The sequence below is a fragment of the Acanthochromis polyacanthus genome, chromosome 1 (assembly GCF_021347895.1).
Source record: "Acanthochromis polyacanthus isolate Apoly-LR-REF ecotype Palm Island chromosome 1, KAUST_Apoly_ChrSc, whole genome shotgun sequence".
NCBI classification, from domain to species: domain Eukaryota; kingdom Metazoa; phylum Chordata; class Actinopteri; family Pomacentridae; genus Acanthochromis; species Acanthochromis polyacanthus.
Window position 1 is genome coordinate 52,649,272 of NC_067113.1, and position 15,939 is coordinate 52,665,210.

At 39.8% G+C, this 15,939-nt stretch overlaps 1 protein-coding gene across 3 annotated transcripts in view; it reads left to right on the forward strand.

The window, feature by feature from the left end:
* Positions 1 to 15,939, forward strand: part of iqsec3a (IQ motif and Sec7 domain ArfGEF 3a) — a 135,991-nt gene that overhangs the window by 89,142 nt on the left and 30,910 nt on the right. For all 3 annotated transcript variants that reach the window (XM_051938720.1, XM_051938743.1, XM_051938770.1), the window contains 2 exons: positions 4,951 to 5,112; positions 13,768 to 13,890. In XM_051938720.1, coding sequence (XP_051794680.1) covers positions 4,951 to 5,112; positions 13,768 to 13,890 — 285 coding nt within the window. The remainder of the gene's footprint in view (positions 1 to 4,950; positions 5,113 to 13,767; positions 13,891 to 15,939) is intronic.

Below are 15,939 nucleotides of genomic sequence, written 5' to 3' on the forward strand. Positions count from 1 at the left end.
TGTAATGATTCTGGGTGTTGAAGCATTTACAGGTACAACACACAACTGCGTTTTCCCACTCAGAGAAATGCACAGGGGCGCTAACCGGCCATCAATCTATCACTGGTTAGTAATGGAACAGCAATGTGTGCACCTGGAGAAATAGGCAACATGCAGCGCCGACAGTAAAGCACTTGTAAGGGTCATAAAACACAGTTCGGAGGTGCGGCCGCTGCACATCTGTCCATTAGCAATAAAATAGAGAGCCAATAAAAGTTGATATCAAGGTGGTGGGGGAGGGATGTATTTATGACAGTTCAACAAGATGATGCAAAATGGAGAAAGAAATGTGTGCGTGCAAGAAGGAGGCAAGAGAAGTGTGTGATATTTAGAAGTTTTCATTTTAGCGTGACATCTGGGTCCTGTCTGGCACCGTCTCCTCCTATTCCCCCGTTTTACACGAGTGTGTCTCTTCATGTTGTAGTCTCGCTCCCTTCACACTTCAAATCTGTCGGTAAGAACTCAGTTTTCTGTCTGTTGCTGTGAATCACAACCTCAATCCTGCACAAAAAAGTAAGTGTTTGGTGTCTGTTCTCTGCAGTTTTACCTCATAAAAATCATTCACCTGTGTTTTTTGAGCAGGCACGTCAGAGGTTAAGGTTAGGAAGCTAACTGTTTAGTCAGGGAACAATCTGGAAATGCAATGCACAAATAATAATGATTTTCAATGCTCCTTACGGTGTCAGCTCATGGCAAATAAAGGGTGATTAAAGGATGATGAATCGCGAAACACCACAATGCTTTTGTTACCTTCTTAGCCCCAAGCAGTTTCTGGGTGTTTGAAAATCTGTAAAAATGCGACAGGAGCAGCAGTCACCGTGGAGTCATTTTTCAATAAAATATAAAGTCCTGCACCTCTATGGGAACAGCACAAGCATGGATAGAAGTCTTAAAATGTCTTTTGTGCAGCATAACAGAGTCGTATTGCTTTTATTCCTCATTCCTTATGGAATGAACATATACAACATTTCTAAAGGCGTTTTTTCCATAAGCGTCTACTCGGCACGGTACGACTCGCCGCTACTGTAACTGACTCGGCTCGTCTCGGTTTAGTTGTTTTCCCATACAACCTCATCGTGGGTGGAGTCTTCATAGCATGGCGGGCCGAAAGTCCGTTGCCGTCATTTGTGTGCGACACAAACGCAACACAACAAGGGACCTGGAAGTGATGCTTTTGATTAAATGTAGTGATTTTAAGCTTGGATTTGTTCAACTGGATTTGTTTATGTTTCCCATCCAAAGAGCCCGTCACTGAGGAATAGTTCAAGGATGGTCTCAGTAAAAACTGAGTTTTTAAAGTTTCTGAATCTGACACATGATGTAATTTTGGCAATTTTGATAAAACACAATGTGCCTTTCAAACGCTCGGGTTTGGCATTCAGTGTTTTTAACTGAATGCCCAAAGTCCCACATTTTATGTCTATGATTCATCCCTTCATCCGCACAAATTGCCATTGATATCTATACATCCCTTATCCAGAAGCATGTTTCCTGTGAAAATAATCCAGACAACAATGACATTTTCCTTCAAAATCAAAGGTTACACTACAGGACAGGTTTGCTGTGGGAGGTGGACTAGAGATGGGATGCGAATCATGTTCTCCTAAACTGCCGACTTTGAAAGTTTTGCTGCTTTTCTCACCTTGTCTCACGACAAAGGGATTATTTTCAGCATTTAGAAAAGCACTTAATGCAAGCGATTATCCGAGAAGGACAGCCTCATTCTGCACCACTCAACTGAATCCATCCGTCTCTCCCACATAATTTCCTATTTTTCACCTCGCTATCCATGTTTGATTGCGAATAATAATCACCAAGTGGGATCCATCTGTTGTTGGGCAAACATCAAATGAGTGATATCTGCCAAATTCATTTGGCAAGACATCACCTTCAGCTGAGAGGTTGAGTTAGAAGCTGAGGCTGTCGCAGCAGATGCTTCCAGGCAGTCCAGCCTGCGTTCGTTGTCCTCACCCTCCCATTCCCTCACATCTGCTCTGTTTGGTCTTTTTCCAGCCTCTTCCTTGTATTCTGCCCTTTATCCTCTCCTCGCCCCTCTGTCCTGCCCTCGCCTTACTAAACCCATTAGCTGTGGGCCACACACTCTTATGTAAAGTGTTGTTTAAACACTGTAGAGGGAACAGTGACAATAATGCAGCAGCTTCCCTACAGCAACTATCCTCTGCGTTTAATAGAGTTATAAATAGTTAAGATATTACTCCCTTATTCATACATAAGTAACTTCTGCTATGCAGTGAGCTGAAAACTATCATCTGAAAGGATCATAGGAAGGGAGGTATAGTTTGAAAACAGTGATTCATGGAAACCAATGAGATGTTTAGACAATTTTCTAACGGCACAAGCATGGAACTACACCTCATTGCTCAGCAAAATAGATGTTCACATAGACTGCTCACGCATGAAACTCATACAGTCACAGGGGAGATTGTAACTATGAATCTAAGGGATCCTGTCAGTGGGTTTTGCATCTTATAGTTTGCTGAATTACTCTGCCCTTACAATGCATGTAGCCCTAAATGTGAACAGCTATGCTGTGAGATAAACACACTTGCAGGGAAGGTTGCAGACAGCAGTGCAGACCTTTGAAGTTTTCACTTGAGGCAGCAGTGAAATGGTGAAAACTGTACTGACAGTGAAGGCAATGATGTGACTGCAAATCAAAAAAAGATGAGATGCTAAAAACCATGAAAGTGAGACCAGTGCTGAAGTGAAGGACGAGTTTGTAAAAAATGAATTTGTACATTAATATAGAAAATCACAAAATGCAGACTAGGTTAGGCTGTCACATTAGTTTTACATGCCACAAAGAGACAAGCATCACTTGTAAAAAGCATTAGAGTTGCATAAGCAGTACAGTGCAGTGAGTATTCTATTAACATGCACATTGAGGTAACAAGAGTAAAAACAAAAGCCAGTAGTTCTAAAAATGTATGTACAACATTGCTAATAATTTTCTTGAAGCAGAAAATGTAATTTATTTGTAAATTGATTATTACGTTGCAGGTCATGTTTATAATTTACAGAATGTTTCAACCACAGCATTGAGGAGGTAGTAAAAAATAGTGCTTGAGTATTTGGTTGGTTAGTGGTGGATGCCAAATGATGTTAGCAACATAATGCTAAACTGAAACAAACTGCTGTTAGAAAAAATACCAATAAACATATAACAAAAATGAGGAGATAAAGCTTATGCTACAGTGTATTGGAATCATAGCATTTAGAGTCTAAAGGCAGCAAGCTAACTCCGCTCAATTAATAGTCCACTCAAACTTTATTATGAATACCAGCGTACAGTGGCTAAGCTAATATTTGCATTGTGTTAGCAGGAGAACCTCTGAATGTATTAAACTGAGCATTTTGTTTTTGTGGACCTATATACTTCAGAAATTGTACTACTCAGACTATTAGTGGGTTTCTACATCAATCTCGTATCTGCTCTGTATAAATTCCTTGAATTTTGGTGATGTGATTGTTGGATTTTTCAAAAGTTCTTGGTTTATTTATTGGAAACATGTAGAATAAAGTTATTTTCATGAAATGTTGCGATTTTAGGCTTAGATTTTATCAATTTTCCCAACGAAATCATAGGTCTCATGAGATTAGATAAAAAGCAAAGTTAAAAATCCCAGTTTTAGCAGATTCTGGCTCTGGTAAATAATTACATTTTGGCAATTTTGAAACATAACATGTCTTTCAAGCCTGCTAACCGTGTTTTGGGGATCAGAGGATTAAATTAACACATTGATAGCATAGCAATAAAGTATTGCTTCTCTTGCTTGTTATTGAGGTTACTGATAATAAAAACCTTTTATAGCTAATCTTGATCATGCGACGGTTACAACTTAATATCATTCAATAAAACGATTCACTTGCCAACTTTCCTAGTTAGTATTCTGAGTTGAGATGGCATTCATGTGAAATTTGCCAGTCAGGAATGATTTTTTATTATTATTCTGACAACACTTGAATGTAGTAAGTGGCTGACTCATTGATGCCATTGTTTTAATAATTACAGCAATAGCAAACATTAGTCCTCATCATATCAGGTTACAAAATGTCAGCAAATACCCTTGAGTTCTGTTGCCTTTGGGTGCTGTTCACTATTGGGTAAACAACAGAGATGTACTTAATAAAGGCATAGTGTTTGAGGGAACAAGGGAGTAATTCTGAACGCAGCTCAAGTTTCATTTTGCCTTCAAAATGCACATATTACTATTTCTCAGCTTCAAAACTGTAAACTTTCCTATCCCTCTGTGGCTTTTATTCAGAGCTGACATAGGTAATCCCTCACAGTGAGCAAAATGTCACTGAATTAATAACAGCTGCAAACAAAAAACAAGCTTTGACTAATCTTAGACCAGTCCCAGTGTGTCGAATTCTACTTGGGAGGAACACCAAGTCTGTGCACACGAACAAGGATTCAAAGCTGCATCCCACATCAGCCATTATAATCCTGGAAATACCCTCTAAATTTAGGGCGTGGATCCATTTAGCGGTTGTTAATGAACGTTGTAATTCAGCAAAGAAGTGAATGCAGATGAGATTCTGCCCTGTTTGTCTTTGCACTTTATCTGTCTCCACCCACATCATGCAGGTTGGCACATGAAGCATAACTTTTTAAATCTTTTGTGGCTCATAATGTTCTCTCAGAAGATATTACCATAAATAAATGAGAAATAAACACACAGAAGATGGAACTCCGCTTTGCAGTGATGTGGTTTGCCTCTGTGTCACACTTCCACCTGCCAACAAACTGACGTACTGCTGCTGCTAATTGTGGTTAAATATGTTACAGAGGAATCTTCATCTGTCACAGTCTATTATCACCAATATCTAATGTACTACTTTTCTTTCATCCAATAATGTATTCTGTTTTTTTTTTGTTCTTCTTAGAAATCCCGACAAGGGCCTTCAGTTCCTGATCTCACGAGGCTTCATCCCAGACACGCCCATCGGCGTAGCCCACTTCCTGTTACAGAGGAAGGGCCTGAGCCGACAGATGATCGGAGAGTTCCTGGGCAACAGCAAGAAGCCCTTCAACAGAGACGTCCTGGAGTGAGTAGGATTTCGTACATTATTTCTTGAAATCGTTTTAGGTGATTCTTCTCGGTAATCCCACTTTTTTCCTGGAGATCAGGGGTCGGGGTCAGCTACAGCCTCTGATTTGATAGGGGATTTAACACATGGAAAATCCTCAGACCTATTAGTTACAAGCTTTGCACAGGTTTTATAGTTCATACGTTTTCTGCTCTCACTCAGTCTAATGATTCCCTGAAGTCCAAATGTGAAACCTAAATTATAACTTCAGTATCCACTTACGTCAAAGGTGTTATTTTCCCAGACAGAGACTTTCATTATATTTCTCACTGTGGTAAACACTTTGGAAACGAGTAGGAATTGAAGTGTCATGATCCAACAAATAAGTTCTTATCTGATTCTTGTAAATGTAGGTTGACTTGGAGTGGAAGAGAAATGAAAGAGCTGATAAGACAAAAATAAAATAAAAGTATTTCTTGCCCTTTGAAAACTTCCTTCTTGTTTTGTCACATTAATATTGAAACCACAGTTGCTGGTGTATGGGCGTTATTATATCAGATGTGAAGTGAGACACGGGGAGCAATTTAACTGTCATCTGATAATGTAAAGATTGGCTTGGAGATTTCATAACCCACAATCACCACTTAGAGCACAGAGAGATGTACTGAATAAAGTGTTACTGTGTGTTGCATGTGTGAGCTCCCAGGATGTTGAAGTACTGTCATTAATTACATGTAATTATCCCTGACATGGAGACAGCATTGATCAGGATCTAATGATATATCACACTGTACATTTCTACACCTCAGACAGGTGAGCTGTCACAAATAGAGTTGCGCTTTATCAGCTGCAGGTAAATCATTCGAGCCGATTCCTGAGCACTTATACTGTTGTGTGCATGGATACATTACAGAACATCACCTATCATTAACCCAGAGATGGCAACAGGTAGCTCAGTAACAATGAAAACACATTTTTTGGCCTTCTAATTACCTAGTTAGATCAGTTATCATCACTCATGGACAGACTTTTAACTGGACCTGTATTACCAAACAAAGGTATATCAATATGTGAGAGGGTTAGAAGCAGAGTGGTGAAACCCACATGAGTTTTATTTAATTTCTGTAATATTTTGTGGTCTACATTTTAGTGACAAAGTGGTCTAACCCACAACCCAGATAGGGTGACAGTGGCGCTTTGAATGTTCTTGAAAACACAAATCTTTGGACAAAACTTTTCTCAAAAACTTCAAAAAGTGGGTGATCCCTCGACCCTCGTATTGACTTTGTTTCCAGTTACTTGCTATACAACACTATCCTGTAAGTCAGTTATGGCTTCTGGTTTTTGGATGCCACTCCAAGATTGTCAGTGGCCCCATCTATCCGCCCCTTGAAGAGGTTATTTGTAACATCCCATTCCAGACTTGCTAGTAGACATCATCTTGGCTGATTCCATGTCATATGTATGCAGATTTATGCAAATATTCATCCTTTCATACCAAGGTCCTGAACTTGAATCAAGGTAGGTGTGTTTGAAGGGACTGTTCCTTGATTTGGTGTTGTGCATCTTTAGTGCTTGGAACCCCAAGCAGATCCACAGTATTTTCTTCAGCTGTTACGTTTTAAATCTTTTTTTTTTCCAATACTGGAAAAATCAATGACTCTACGTACTTTACGACTGTAACATTTTTCATTTGTCTCCATACTTCTCTACTACTACTCCTAGGTGCTCAATGTAAGCACAGCCTGCAGTTCAACTGAACACCCTTGGATTTTGTCACGTGACTGTTGGTTGCTACTGAGTCAGCCATAGCTTTTGAGTTGCAGTGAGAATCATTTGTTTTTACATCATCAATTTTGTATAAACAGCTTATTTCTGGTTTAAAAATGTAAATGAGACATGTAGAATAAAGTAATTTTGATGCAATATCATATTTTTACATTTCACCTCAGTTAATTTTCTACATAGAACTGTGTATCATGGATGAGTAGTTCGAGAACTGTTAGAAAGTTCACTATTCGATGATTCTTTCTGTTGTTATTGTTTCTGGCTCTGATAAATGGTGTAGATTAGCATAACTTTTATACCCCCAGTACGTTTTAGGGTTCAGATGGTCCAACTAAAAATAAATTGCTCTTGGTCTTTTCTGTAAATCACCCAAAAAAAATCAAGAAATAAAGGAGATAAGTTTATATTTAGTATTTATGGCTACATGAAGGTTTTGCATTCGTGAATTTGCTTTGTCTACATAAAAGGATAGAACCGATCAAACCTTATGTAGAGCAGTAACATCAGGGTTCTATCAAAGGCAGAGCAGATGGTGACACTAAGCTTGCCACACTATACCTTTCCTCCTTTCTTATGCATCTCACAAACATGCGCACGTCTTTTCCTGCACCTCAGCTTCTTGAACGAGCCAGTAAAAAAAAACACAAAAAAACAACATTAGCCGAGAAAAGGGACAGCGCTGACATCAGTGTGCAGCCTCCATCGCTAATCAGCCGTTCAGCTGCAGCACATTAAACAGCATGTAAATGTATTTGCAAATGTCACTTCGGTCCACTTAGATTCTGGTGCGGTCGCCACTCTTCAAAATCACTGCTAACAGCATGCTGTCTTCCCATGACACGTACGCTACAAGTTTGTTTACTTTGTCTCTTGTTCCCTACGGTGTACCGGCGCTATGGCAGGCTGCCAGCTGCTGTCAGTCAAACACAGACACAACACGGCCCACGGCGAAGGCAGAAAGAAGCTCCTCTCATATTTCCCCAAGGACCTCTTTTATTGTGTTTTATTAAAATGAAAGACTATTAATGTGAACCCGGCTAGAAAAGGATGGTTGAAGTAGAAGCAACAGAGGACAAGACTTTTAAATCACTCATATGGAAAAAGCTCCAAAGGTGCTGAATCTTTGCTTCCTGTGATGCACTTTAGTAGACCATCAGAGTCTGATGTGGACTTTTAGATATCTGAGTCCCTACTATACACTCAACTTCAGAACTGCTGGATAATACAAATGCTATATAGCACCAGCACCTTCTACAAGCCCAGATAACTGGAATAACATCGGGTTTACTCTGAGATTTGACAAATCTTCCCCAGAATCACAGAAGACATGATATAACCCTTCATATGAAGCCACCATGCAGAACTTTAAGGTGCCTTAAAGGTCTATATTCCACAACATCTTTATAAATTAGAAGCTGCACAACTTAACATTTCAGTCATGACAATTATCTCCAAAGTCATACTTTATTTTAAGCATCAACAGGCAGCAATTCACAAGAGATAAATAGATCAACAGAATATGTTCATATATAGTTGAGATCTACTTTTGGCTACAGTATAAAATGTGTATTAAATGTTTCTGAGCTGCTGCTAGATGCCAGGTCAGGGGGGAATCAGTACGTGTTCATTAAGTAGCATATTTATTAACATATTTTAAAGCTATTCAATGCTGTTTTCAAACGAGCATTATTGAGTGTTTCTTAACCTTTCCTGAAAAAAATCTCAAAGCACAGATGAACTGGAGGGCTTGGCAAGCAAGCACGTATGTCTTGAATAAATATGACTTTGCAGCGCACATGCATCCACGCATGACTCACTTCACTCTGTGAGTTTCATTCCAGGTCATTAACCTGATTGCCGTTATTTGCTTTGAAACTGCAGAGGTCACCCCCCCCCCCCAAATTTCTCTTCCCCACAGTTAGTCCTATCTTTCGATATCCACCTTCCTTGATGTCAGTAATTGCCTTTTTTATTCTATTACATTCCCCCATTCACCAATTACCTTTACATTTGCATATCAATTCAAGGAGCTTCTGTAGATCTTTCTTTCATCCACCTTTTTGTATAAGTGGCCAAACTAAGAAGACACTTTTAGTCTTCACAAGGTCACACAAACATGACATAGCACTCTACTAAGTTGTTCTTTGCCCTTATCTAATATCTATATTTTCTTAAACAGGCACCATCATGGTTCCAGAGACGATTTATAACAGGATTATGCTCTTAAGACTTCAAACTCCAATTCTCAGTGCAGATATACTCTCAGCGCAGGTGACATTGGGATATATAGACGTATATTTTTTTCCTATTTTCCCGGCAGCAGTCAAACAGCGGCGCCTGCAATGGAAGTGATGTTGAAGAGGAACATCATAGGAGAGTGCAAAGTGTGCGAGAGAGCACTTTCGATAAAGTGTAGTCACAGGAGAGCGACTGAGGGATAGCGGTCTAATGTGAAAATCACTCATGGTGATTCACTGGGCCTGAATATGTGTGACGGGAGAGGTTGTGAATGCATATGTGTCCATATTTTTGTTTTTCTTATCTAGTAGCGAATTCTCTGTATTGCTGAACCTCCCTCCTTTGCCTATAAAGCAAATGGGGCCTCATTCTCTTCGCATTTCTCCAAGCATAAACAACAATAGTTAAAACGTCTTGGGTCAATTAAGGCAAATTGTGCTTATAGATTCGGGTTCCGAGAAATGTGGCACCCCAAGGACTCATTTACTGATAATGTAGTTTACCTCTTCAGCATTGAAAAATGAGATCAGTTTGACCTGTCATGTGCTTATTGGCTGCTTAAAATATGGCTCCATCATAGCATCGCAATCTAAGCCGTGCAATGCAGACAGATGTTTTCCCATTTTCCTACCGGGGACTGTGTAGAATCCAACAGCGTGCATGTGTGGCCTCCCATGTTTTATCATGTTGGAGTGTGCACGGGGAAGCGATGGAAGGGGGGAGGAGAGAGCTGATGTACTAAGGCTAGAGAGCATCTCGTCTGACATTACATAAACAAGGAGTGACAGCCGGGGAAGGAGGCTGAGGGAGGTGGTGGAGCGAGGAAGTGAGTCATGAGGAGGGCGATCAGAGAGTCGGGGGAGTTGATCTAGAAGGCGATCAAGCCAGGCTCACTGTACGACACGCTTAACCTTTATAAGCACTGTGTTAAAAGGCTTTTTTTTAAAATGCAGTAACACACAGTTTAAACCTCTTAAGATGTTATCAACGTGCCATGATATGCTGGTTATTAGTTGAATTAGCAGTATTAAAGCAGTGCTGTCACAGCACAGCAAGAAGGTCAGGGGTTATTTGTGTTGCCAACTGGTCAAAAACATGCAAAGTGCTGAAGAAGACCCATGTCCTCAGTGGATGAAGAGATATTTAGCAAGCATCGAGTGTATGCAAGTGCCTGTGTTATTAAAAAGACGGAGCATAAGTAATAATCATTGCAATAGTAGCAATAGTATAGTACAGTAGAACCACAGAAGCATTGGCTCCTTTTATGGTCACACATTATATATTTATATCTTTACAAATATATAAATCTGTAAAAATACACATTTTTGATGCTGACATTATGTACAGGTTTGGCCTGTTTTTTATTAGAGAACATGAAAATGAACACTTGTGTTGTGTCTGATTTTGGTACATACTATCTGTAACTGAACAAAACAGGGAACATCTATAAAAAAATAGTTTTCGCTGATTTAGATATTGTAAAAAAGAAATGGGAGAAAATTACCATGTAGTAAAATATCAGAAGCATGCAAGGTGCTAGTAGAAAAAAGAGGCCCATGTCTTTAGTGGATGTAGAGATATTTAGAAGCATTGAGTGTACTGCAGTGCTTGTTTTAAGAAAAAGACAGAAGTAGAAATCTTTTCAAAAATAGCAATAGTGTATTAGTGGAGAGAAACTATCCAAGTGTTGGCTCTTGGCCCTTTAGAAGTCAATTATGGGACCACTAGTGTTCATTATAAACATTCTATCCTGGGGCATATCATGCATAGGCATGATGCTGACATCTGCTGTTATGCTGATGACACCCAGTTGTATTTCCCATTAAAGCCTGCTACCACTGATCTCTCTTATTATGGCCTGCCTTGCTGAAATTAAAAATTGGATGTCTAAGAATTCACTGCAGCTAAATGACTCTAAATCTAAAGTGATCATAATTGACCCCCACAGGAGCAGGTCAAGCATGAACGGCTTCTCCACTCGTCTGGGTCCATCATCAAGTAATGTTTCTATAGGCGCCCACAACATAGATGCTATTTTTTATTCTATGTTGTTTTTTGATGCTCGGGTGTCCAAAGTGATGCAATCTTGATTCAGATCAGGTCATTCCTCTCCTCTGGAGACTTAGAAAAGGTCATTCACGCTTTCATCTCCAGATTCAACTATTGTAACGCACTTTATTCTGCTATCAGCAAGCCAAACATCCAAGGACTGCAGTCTATTCAAAATGCTGCTGCCAGGCTTTTGACACTCAACAAAAGAAGCAACCATATTACTTCAGCCTTATCTGCCCTTTGCTGGTTACCAGTGAGTTTTAGAACTGACGTTAAGATCTTGCTGCTTGTGTTTAAAGCCTTGAATGATCAGACTCCTGCTTATATCTGTGATCTGTTAACTCCCTATGAGCCTTATCGCTGCCTGAGATCCTACTGATGGTTCCAAAGCCTCAACTTGTCACTAAAGCTAACCGGGTCTTTGCTGTTCGATCCCCTCAGCTGTGGCGCTGCTTGTCTGCAGATCTCAGGCAGGCAAACTCAGGATCAACTTTAAAATCTCTTCTTAAGACTCTTTTTTTATCTTACAGCTTGTTCTTAACTTTAGGTATTTGTTCTAACTTATTTCATCTTGTGATATTTTATGTTTTGGATCTTATTTAGTTGCATTATAAGTCTCTATTGTAGTAGACAGACAAGACAGATTGGTTTTGTACTCCTACTACTACCACTAGTACAATGGTTCATTGTACTAGAAGTAGCAGCAGACATAACAGAAGGACGAGTAATATTAGTAGATACAAGTCAGATACAGTAGTTGCAATACTTGATGTAGAAAATGTGTAGTAGTAATGGAATAGTTTGAATATACTGTGATTATATGGTGATGGGAAACCTGAGTTAGTGAAACACATGAGACAAATAATAGCAGGAACAGATGTATAAAGGCTAGGTGATGTCGTACTGTCACACATTGTAAAAGGAATAAATTTGTAAACATACAGATTCTTTATGTGGACATTATGTACAGTTTTGGCCTGTTTTTTTTACAGTCAACATGAAAATTAACACCTTTTCCTGTGATTTTGCCACACTAATTGCAATTTAAGAAAACAGGGAAAAATTGTAAAATAACAGTGTAAATGATTTTTAATGTTTTTATATTATCATACATTTTTTTTTCTTTCAAATAACAGCAAATCTCTGTAGAACATCAAATACAGTAAAAAAAAAAGTTACCATCTATGAAAATACAGATTTTAGATATGGACATTATTTACAGTTTTGGCCTTTTTATAATGGTTAATAAGTGACTTAGTACTATTGTCAGATTTTTCAAGATGGTATCTGTAATTTAACAAAACTGAGAACGTCTTTAAAATGACAAATTGTTGCAAAAAAATACAGTTAATTTCTTTAGCAGTGTAGAAATAGTAGCAACACACTCACAAATTGTAGTAATAGTCACTGAGCTAGTGACAGTGGTTGAAATAAATGACACTATACAGATGTTAGTAGTAGTAGTATAGAAGACACCACCCTTCTAATAAAAAATAGTAGCACTGTTGACAACAGTAATATACATAGGGCTAGCTGTTGCCAAAATACTTAGGCATAACAGTAAAAATTACTGTTCGTAGTGATGGTAATGCAAGTGATAGCAGTAAAATAAGTAGTATTTCAGGGTATTTCTACTGTGAGCAGATTTTGCTCTCACATTGTAGTATTCAGTGTGTAATGCAGTACTGTAGACTCAGCTATCTGACTGTTTTCTGCTGGAGCAGCATGTGTCACAGTCAAGTACTCACCTCATTAACTCGCTTTGTTCACAGTAATCCATCTTAATGTAGTGAGTGTGTGTGTGTCTGTATCCCAGTGTTTCCTACAGTACAACAAACAGACAAGATCAGAAGCAGAAGGCGATGTTTTGACACCGCTGCTGTATTTATTGAGGATTTGGAGATCAACTCCATCATCTCTCCTTTGAACATGCTGTCCATAGCTTAAAAAAAAGATTAATTCGTCTTGAACCAGTGTGGGTAGTACTGAAGTAAACCACATGAAAGTCAGTCCGAATGAGACTTTAATTTCATAGTTTGATTATCATTCCACTTTGTACCTCGACAGAACACCTCACATCAAAGCAAGGGGAACTTTAAAACCTCCCCGTCCCTTTTCCAAAGTCACCTTTCACTTCAAACCTCATCTCACCTCCAAATTGCCCACGTCGTATTTATCCCCCACCCCCACCCCCGAACTCGACGGACGGGATATTTTGCTTTTTTTAATTAAAGTCATTAAGCTGGGGTTGCCAGGTAATTGGAGGATTTTCTGCTCCGAGGCATTGTGTGTATGTGCATGCCTTGGCAGCTGTGGCACAGAGAAGATAGCCGGGCCCGGTCTTATCCCTGGTGTCCGTGCGTGGCTAATACCTGCAGCAAGCCGAGTGCTGCTGTGACTGGGAAGCAGATGAGGGAGACTTCTGCTTCTTTTATCTTGGGTTCATCCAGCCCACCAGTGAAGGGCCAACCGCTACCATCATATTGACTTACTGCTATGAATTTCACTGTGAATTTTATTAGATTTTCCTCCGTCCTGTGTCTTCCTCTCTACTGCTCATTCCTTATCTAAGCCCTCCTTTTCTGTGCTCCACAGTTGTGTAGTGGATGAGATGGACTTCTCAGGCATGGAGCTGGACGAAGCACTGAGGAAGTTCCAGGCCCACATTCGCGTCCAGGGAGAAGCCCAGAAGGTGGAACGTCTTATCGAGGCCTTCAGGTACTCATGCAAGCAGTAGTTTCTGGATTTATCAGCTGCAGTTTGCACAGAATTCCACAGCTTTGGTTCACATTGTGTGCCATTTTGGCGTGACAGATAGGACTAAATATTGCAGCACCTACAATTTTCACTGCCACTGGCATCAAGAAGAGGCACAATTAGAGAACAAAGCTGGATGACTTAGTGCACGATTCACCTGCAACTGAACCTGAGTAGAAGTGAATTGCATATTGCATTTTTTAACAGTATCAGCTTTTGCTTCCATCCACCATCAGCAGAAACACCACACGATTTTAAGCTTGGCTGGGTGTTTTATTCAGAAATGCACGTAGGTGGTTGAAGTTAACCTGAAAGTTTTTAGCACATAAGCTTGAAAATTTATCGAATGGCAAACGATAAATGGTCTATACTCAAAGCATTTCTTGCTTTAGCTGCTACATCATTCTCCAAGATATTTTTATTGCAGTTTTTATATTTACAATTTCATGATGATCCAAGATGCAGAAACACTTCAACTGTGAGTGATATATGATCAGTGGGAAAATAAGTTTGTTCATCTACTCTAATGCTAGCTGCAAAAATTAGCATACAACATCAATTGCGATATCTAAAATTTGACGTTTTGTGCAGTATTTCCCCACTCTGGAAGCCAGTGCGGGCTTATGACATCACAACAGTAGCAGCATTGTTCTATTCTATAAACCAAACAAGGCACAGGGTAACAGCTGGACATCATTTCTTTGTCGATACAATCAACATAGATTATCAACAGGATTTAACCACTATTCTGCCACCTAGCATCTCCAATTATCAAGTGCAATCTAGACGCAATCCCCCATTTACTGCCACAAGGTTGCTGCAGTACACGGCGGTAAGTGTGTCGAATGAGACCAGTAACAAAATGAAGTGTCACCCAGAAATGATCCTGTTTAAATGCAGATAAATTTGGTATATTTGCTACAGTTATCACTGTAAACTGCACATTTGCAAGTTGAGATTGGAAAGCTGTATACAGGTGTAGCAGCAGAAGTCACTTTGGGCTTATGAGCCGGAAACTCCAAGTGAACAGACATGCGAGAACCAAAGAGATTCGACCATGTGCAACTAATATATACATAGATCTTGAAGGATATTTAAAATAACCCTCATCTAGTATCATCTGGTTTCTACCATTATGCAACTCCAGTTGTGTTGATAATGGAGTGGGTGTAAAAAAAATAAGAAAGAAAAAGTATCGCTCATGAACTACCTCTGGGCCAGACTTCTCACACAGTGCTTTAAGATTCAATTCACAAGTTTTTTGATCTTGAAATATGCCGACATCAAGTAACATGTTGAGAAGCACAAAGTTGAATTTGTCATTTGTCTTTCGTGTGATGTCAGTTCAAGCTACTGGGTTGCTTTTTTTTTTTTCCAGGAGCACTGCTGTGCAGCACAGAGGGAACATGAAAACATGAAAATGTTCTTGCACACACGCATGCTTCACTATTCCCAAAGAGGGATCATATGTGGACAGAGCACACATGAATCCTTTTCAGTATGCTTTTTTCTTTCTGCGTGGATGCACTAAAAATGTTGACAAGCCATTCCCCGTATGAATACCCTACTTTTCTGGCCACAATTTTCCGACAGGGTGACAATTTGTGCTGCAGCTGTGGCACAGTGTGTTAATGCTAACTGTTTGCCGTCACCCCTCTCGAGTAACAACCACCTGTCACAGTTGTCAAGGTGCCCAATGAGGGGAAAAACGGCTGCATTGTCGTAGTCGGTGGGCAGGGAGCTCTTGGCACAGCTAATGTTTGGACATCAGGCCGGCGCTGCGTGTTATCAGAAGCAGGAGAGGCGAAGAAGAAGAGGAGAAAGGGGGAAGGAAGGGACACAAACTAGGAAAGGAAGGAAACAAGGGGAAAGAGGGAGGATGGTTTATAAATAACCAGCATTGCGTAACCGCCACTGCCTCTCTGTGCCTGCCTCCCCTCCTCTTGGGCTTTGAAATGCCTCCAAACACACACACACACACACACACACACACACACACACATAAAGAAA